Raw genomic sequence first — 7,419 nt, forward strand, 5'->3', positions numbered from 1 at the left:
ATATGAGTAATAAAATGAAAAATAAGAGCAAAAATAAAAAAAGAGCACTAGGAGAAGGTATATATAGAAATACAAACAAATAGAAAAATGTAGATGCAAGTAATAACTAAGAAGATAAGTATCGACAAAACAAGTTGAAAGTAAAAATAGTGAAAATTGGACGAAAATGCACAAACAATGTAAAAGAAGCTAGCACCTAGACTACCCATGTACTGCTCCACAACATTGATCTTATGCATCCACACTATCTAATCAAAGTTCATGTCCTTGTAAAGACAAAAAAACTCATTCAAATCTAACATCGCGTTATCTTCACACTTATTTATCATATTTTCTCTCTTCCTCGCTGGATCTACAACGATTGTCTCCACCATCTAGAGTGAAAAAACCGACGCATGTATCCTAAGTATATGTCTAAAACCACCACAGATTTTTTTTCCTTCAGTTTTAGGTGATTGAAGTCGTTCTTACTGTATTTTTAAATGTTGTTTCTGGTACCTTATACAGTAAATGTATGTTACACGATTACTACAACATCCTTATTTTTGTAACATACATATTCCACTTATACTCATTCTTAATAACATTTAGAACCATTTATGGTGTAATGACTTAAAAGGGTAACAAACTTTCAGATTTGTTCAAATTTAATCATTGAAATTTTTTCGCGCTTAATTTAGCCTTAAATTTTTTGAAATTGTTAACATTTTACCCTTATGATCCATTGTAACCGTTCATAATTATAAAATGTGATCAATTTTAAATAATTCGGGTGTAAATCAAACACGAAAAAAAAAGTTCAGTAACTAAATTTTATTGAAATCTTCTTTTTGCAAGATTATTAAAAGTTAATTTAAAAATCATTTTCATATCTCCAATTTACTTTTCAAAAAATCAACAAATTGTTTTTAAATCAAATCCCAAACACCCTTCTAAGTTAAGGACAATTAGTAATAATTGTCATTTAAACAAAATGCAATTCTAATATTACAACTTACAAGAATTGTTTAGTTATTTCTCAAAATCTCATCACATATATTTTTTAAATAACTATCAAATATCAAAATCATTGTTGGTAGAAACAAAAAGAGGCATTCCTTACGAATATGGAAACTGTTTAGAAGTTTAACTTTCACACAAGTAGAACATTCATGGAAATTTACATCAAGGAAGGCATTTAGTGTTCATAAATACACAACGATACTTGTTTGATCATCAATTAAACTTATTGCGAGTTTAGAGTGGAAATAGATTATGGCAGTTACAGATTGGATGGTTACACAGGCAATCGTCGAAAACAACACGGTTGCATTTAGGAATTTGGTTGCAGAGGATGAGCAAGTGCTTGACAAAAGAATCGGAAATGGAAACCCTACCCTGCTACACCTTGCTTCTAAAACCGGAAATGTTGAGATGGTGTCACTCATCCTTGACCTGAGGCCAGAAATGGTGACTGCAGAGAACAATAAATCAGAGTCGCCAATCCATGAAGCCTGCCGCATGGGCCACCACATGGTGGTAGAGCGGCTCATGGAGGAGAACCAGTGGGTGGCTGGCAAGACCAATTGCGAGAACCAGAGCGCCTTGTTCCTGGCTTGTAGTTATGGGCATCTTAACATTGTAAATTTCATTCTAGATCACTCCAGTTGGTTGTTGAACATCATCGATGATGCAAATTGTCTCCACGTTGCTGCTTCAAGAGGCCAAACAGGTAGCAATGCAAGCTCAATTCCTCATGCATAATTCCTGTTAATGTTCTTACTTTATATTAATTTTTACTACTTAAAAGTTACAATTAACTAACGCATACATTTGGATAGAGGTCAAGACATCGTTCCTCTTTTATCCGCAACATTACAATCAAAAAATATAAATTATTTTTACAATATTCAACTTATCGCTCATCTTCCGATTATATTCAATAGGTAAATAAACATTTTTTTTGGATAATGGGTACAAAATTGTAACTACGTTGCTATCATGGTAATAATATTATTAGTTAATTTATATGGTGGTGATGTAGATATTGTTAAAAAGTTGCTATCATGGTAATTTAAGTATATCAAGTTGATTGCTTTAATGGGTAGAAATTTAGGTTGCCATCATGAGTAAATATTTTAATGTATACTTCCCGTAAATGTAAAATAGACGAAATCTAGTACGACTTCCTTTTTTATGCAAATTTCCCTTTTTTTTATTAGGTTAACGTATGTGATGGTAATGTAGATATTGCTAAAAAGTTGCTAGAAAGATGTCCGTATCTTGCTAACCAGAAACACGAAAACGGATCCTTGGCATTGCATGGCGCATGCAGAAACGGACAATTTGAGATTACAAGAACACTTTTAACGATGGACCCCGACCAAGCTTTTCAATTTGATAAAAACGGTTACACACCATTGCACTTAGCTGCAATGAACGGGAACCTAGCCATCATTGAGGAGTTTTCATCCATAGCTCCCTCATCCTTGCAGCTTGTGTCAAAACAAGGAGAAAATGTGTTTCATCTTACCATAAGATCTAATAAGTTTGATGCCTTCAAATTTCTACATGGTATCCTTAAGGGCGCAAACCTGTTTTATCAACCTGATAAGTTTGGTAATACCATTCAACATCTTGCTCAGATTAGAGGTTTCGATCAGGTATGAATCCCTCCCACTCACTCATTCCATATGCCCTACTTAGTCTCATTGCTTTTTCATTCTAATAAACTCCCTAGTTGTATGGTTTGTGGGTCAAAAGTTTCTATTTGGTTTATGTTGTTAACCTCATTCATGTTCATTGCAGTTCACAGAGTACATCAACAGTGAAACAAATGAGCAAATTAATCGTCAATCTGAATTGCCTACAACAGCAATGAACATAGGAAACCCATCAGATATTCACGTTGAAGAAGCTCCCTTAAAAGAAGAAACACACTTAACCATATCACCCGATATGAATGGATATATAAGTTCTTCCACTCGAATTACAGTACAAGACGAGAAACTTAGCAATCCTTGCAAGAATATCCCAACAAGAGAGCATATTGAATTGCATACAGAGGCGCTACAAAATGCAAGAAACACAATAACGCTAGTTGCTATCTTGATAGCCACTGTTGCGTTCACAACGGGAATGAATCCTCCCGGTGGTGTCTACCAGGAAGGACCTTTACAGGGAAAGTCAGTTATGGGACAAAAACGAGCTTTCAAGGTCTTTGCGATAAGCAATCACATTGCCCTATTTCTATCACTTTCCATCGTTGTAGTTCTAGTTAGTATTATCCCATTTCGGAGAAAGCCATTGAATATGATATTAGCGGCAGCTCATAAGGTAACTTGGGTAGCATTATCATTCATGGCTGTGGCATATATTGCATCGATATGGGTGATAATGCCAGAGTCCAATCACAAAAGTCCTTTGAGACAATGGTTTATAGAAGCTCTACTGTCTATCTGTTTTGGGACTCTTGGATCTGTGTTCTTTGGCATAGGAGTTATGCAAATTAGACATCAATTCAAGAAATACAGGTGGAGGAAGCACAAGGCAGACCACATTAATATCACTTCCCTCTCAATAAATTCAGATGTGTATAGTGGCGTATCAGATGGATTTCATGCCCTCTGATCAGCGATAGATATTCATTGTAACTTGGAGCCACATCTTTTTATGTTAATGTTTATGCAATTGCTAAATGTTAGGAATTTAGATGCATTTATAGAAGCCTGGTTATTCGTTAAAACATGAGAATGCTACATGCTCTCAAGGAAATACCTAGGGGTGTCAATTTATGACACGACACGACAAAAATACACGACACAAAACGAAATTGGGACGAAATCAAAATTTGAATTCGTTTTCGTGTCGTGTTCGTGTCAAGTATTAAAAACACGATGTCGTGTCGTGTCGTGTTCGTGTTTAAAAATCCACACGAAATTGACACGATTGAGCATGTGTTTGTCGTGTTTTTCGTGTTTGTCGTTTTTATCGTGTTATATATGATTAAATATGAATTAAATAAAATAATAGTTATGTAATATTATCTTTGTCGTGTCGTGTCGTGTTGTCGTTTTTTAATTGGTTCGTTTTCGTGTTAGTGAAAAAAAACACGACATCGTGTCGTGTCGTGTTCGTGTTACAAAAAACTTTATCGTGTCGTGTCAGACAAAAACACGACACGACGGCCCGATTTGACAGGCCTAGAAATACCATCAATTCAACTAACCAAAAAAGCTTGAGCCAAAATTCAGGTGACTAATGTAACTCCCCAAAAAACATACCTGTAAATTAGCATAAAATTTTGTCCTTGTTTGCAATAATGACAATCCAATCCGAAGCATAGAAAAACATGATCCAAAAGCGGGTCAAACATAGGGATGGAAAAAAAAAACATCTTACCTATGGAAACCCAAAACCCACATCCGGTTTGACCGGGAAATCCTATGTTGACCGGGGGTGAAGACTAGCATAGGAAAACTCCAAATAAAAAATCAGTTATGTGGATACCTCTAGTCCGCAACCCAACACCCGGCCCCAATAGATATTATTCTATAAAAAGTAATATATATATATATATATATATATATATATATATATATATATATATATATATATATATATATATATATAGTAAATTTACAATATTATCTAAAATTTGGTCGAAATAATTTAACCCATTAATAATTACTTGGTTAAAATTATATTTTTCCTTCTTCTTTTATCTAATTTAAACTTGTATATAATTTTTTTTTCCTGATAATCAATTTTGCATCAAATGTCACTTTGATAATTTTTTCTTTGATTTTTAGGTATGTATTTAAATTTGGATAGAAAAATTGTTTATAGTTTTTTATACAATCTATGAATATTTTATATTTTATAAAATCTTTAAACTTGCACTGGTAAAATTTAAATTATAGTTTGTCCTTACATAAAAGTTTTATATTAAAATAGAAAATGAAATCTCGATTCCTTGTTTGGGGATCACCGGTCCCTGTTGGGGGCGGCAGGGGGATCCATTCATATTCCCCAATGGGGATGGGAATTAGAATAAGGATTTGAGGATGTGGATAAAAATTGAAGTCCTTCGATGTTCCCTAGCCCCGTTGTATCTCTAGTCAAAATCACCTGGCATGTTTTCAAGTACAAAAACGATAAAGAAAACAACTTCCTAAATTATTACATTTTTATATAACCACAAGAAAGTAACTAGTTGTCTGCAAGTCCAAGTCTATGTTACCAAATAGTCATGTACACAAAGACAAAGTATTATTTTCATTTTGCACCTACCAAATAGTCATGTACACAAAGACAAAGCATTTTTTTTTTCATTTTTCATCGGAACTTGAGATACGTGTTGTGACACCTATTTTCTTGTTAATATAAGGTATATAATGTGTATATGTGTGATAAAACTAACTTAATGTTATTAAGTAATGTATCTTGACCAAAATCGTATTTTTCTCATTTCTACTAAATTTCTAGAATTTATTAAGGGATAGTCCTTAATATAACCGCGTAAGTATAATTGTTACGAGTTAATTAGAATCTAAATTGGTACTTTAAATTGTGAAATTGTTAGTGAAGGGTATACTGGTCAACATAAAAATTGAGAGAACTATTTGATTAATGATGATTTATTTGAGTTGACAGATACATAATTTGAAACAATAATATAATAATATGATTTCAAGCTTATTAAGTACTAAATCATAACCAATTTCTTGAATTGGGGAAGAAATTGGTATGAACCATAAAAGTGTAAATTTATGATTTTAGTAAATTAAGATAATATCATGTTTAATATGGTGTTGTGGGAGATAAATTCATGGAGTATAACTAACTTTAACCTAAAAATCGTTTAAATTTGATTAATGTGATAAAAAGTTGAGCCAAAGTGAAGAGTATAGAAATTGTTAGTAGAAAAGAGAATGATATTACAAAATGAGATTGGTGTCTTAATTTAATAAGACACTTAAACCATCTAGATGTTAAGCTATTGAAATTGCTATATAATTGAGTGTTATGATTTTAATTGTTGTGATATAATAAGGCATATAAGAGAAACTATACAATGACTTGTAACACTTGAGACATGTATTATTTCATAGATTTTGGTCGGAGAGGAGCCAAGATTGGGGCAGGATTTTGTAACATCTATTATCCAGGTATTCGTTTTAAACCCTTGTCTTGTGCTTTATTTGCAAGTTAAGTCCCCGATGACAAATTCATAATTTCAGAGGCATTTGGAGCACGTCAGGCGTATACCTTCGTACGTAGGGCGTACTCGGATTCTCATTAGTACGTTGTGTGTACGCTGGTACGCAGGGCGTACACAGCCAAGGAACAAACCCTAAATTTTAGGGTTTTGACCCTATTTAAACACATTTATGACCACATGCACATTCTTATCTTCAGCCTCATTTCTCATTTCGAAACCCTAATGAATGTTAGTGCATTGTGGAGCTTGTAAAGCCATTTTTGGTGCCATTTGGAGCTTTTAGAGTAGAAGGCAGAGCATTGAGGTGGTGATGTTTCACTCAAGGCTTTGGATCTAGCATCTTGTTCCCCTTGTGCACCTTCTGGAGGTAAAAAGCTTCAACCTTGGTGTAGAAATCTTATGGATCTAGTTTTAGCTCAAAGTTGTTCCTTTTTTATCCCATACTTGGTCTTTATGAGTAGAAGGTACTCCAAGGCATTTGAGTTGTCCTTTCAGAGGTTTTGAAGGGTGTTAAGTCATAAAGTTGGTTTTTTGGTCACTAGTTTCTCTCCATGCAACTATTAGATGGTCTTAATGGGTTAAGAGACTAGGGTTTATCAAGTTAAGGTCTTATTAGCCATGCTAAAACATTTAGTTGGATACTTTATGGTTAAGAACATCATATGTTGCCCAAATCTAAAATTTAGACGTAAGTGCTGAAGGGATTAAGCATTTAAAAAGAGGGGTGGCGATCAGCCGCGAATGCTGGGCAAACCGAGGGGTATGTTGCACGTACGAGGTCAGCTCCCCAATCCTCGGTCAACGATGAAGTATGCCCTACGTAGTGACTGAGTCAACTCGGTTGAATTTGACCTGGATTTGCCTAGGGTTTGACCTAGGGGTATTTTAGGTGTTTGAATGGTAGTCTGAGTTTTGATTATTGTTATTCGTAAAGGTAACCATTTGCATGGGTTGCAAGGTAGTATGTTATTCTAGTTTTTCATCTGTCCGTGAGGTGAGTCATATTCCCACCTTAAGTAGGCCGGCCCTATATATTATATGAATTGTATGTTATCGTATTAGTTTGTATTATGTGATTGTATGATTTATGTATTGAGCTAGTTTGGGCTCAAAGTCATTATGGACTCAACGTTGATTCGAACCCGACACAACTACTTGCTGCTATTTTGGGTTGATACGGACCCAAGGGTTGATATTGACCTCGCATAACAACATGT

At 34.3% G+C, this 7,419-nt stretch overlaps 1 protein-coding gene across 1 annotated transcript; it reads left to right on the top strand.

Annotated features, from left to right (window-relative positions):
- The first annotated feature begins 1,254 nt into the window (after positions 1-1,254).
- Positions 1,255-3,609, top strand: LOC145040251 (uncharacterized). Its single transcript, XM_078988206.1, has 3 exons — positions 1,255-1,711; positions 2,227-2,642; positions 2,788-3,609. The coding sequence occupies exons 1-3, from the start codon at positions 1,255-1,257 to the stop codon at positions 3,607-3,609; spliced, it is 1,695 nt and encodes a 564-aa protein (XP_078844332.1).
- Positions 3,610-7,419: the final 3,810 nt, after the last annotated feature.

The sequence above is a fragment of the Lactuca saligna genome, chromosome 4 (genome assembly GCF_052625555.1).
Source record: "Lactuca saligna cultivar CGN05327 chromosome 4, ASM5262555v1, whole genome shotgun sequence".
Lineage (NCBI taxonomy): Eukaryota > Viridiplantae > Streptophyta > Magnoliopsida > Asterales > Asteraceae > Lactuca > Lactuca saligna.

What these genes read in the sequence shown, in the direction of transcription:
- LOC145040251 (XM_078988206.1), top strand. Translation starts at nt 1,255, where the DNA reads ATGGCAGTTACAGATTGGATGGTTACACAGGCAATCGTCGAAAACAAC. An exon ending in TGCTTCAAGAGGCCAAACAG is followed by an intron (nt 1,712 to 2,226) that starts GTAGCAATGCAA and finishes ATGGTAATGTAG; the next exon opens with ATATTGCTAAAAAGTTGCTA. An exon ending in AGATTAGAGGTTTCGATCAG is followed by an intron (nt 2,643 to 2,787) that starts GTATGAATCCCT and finishes TGTTCATTGCAG; the next exon opens with TTCACAGAGTACATCAACAG.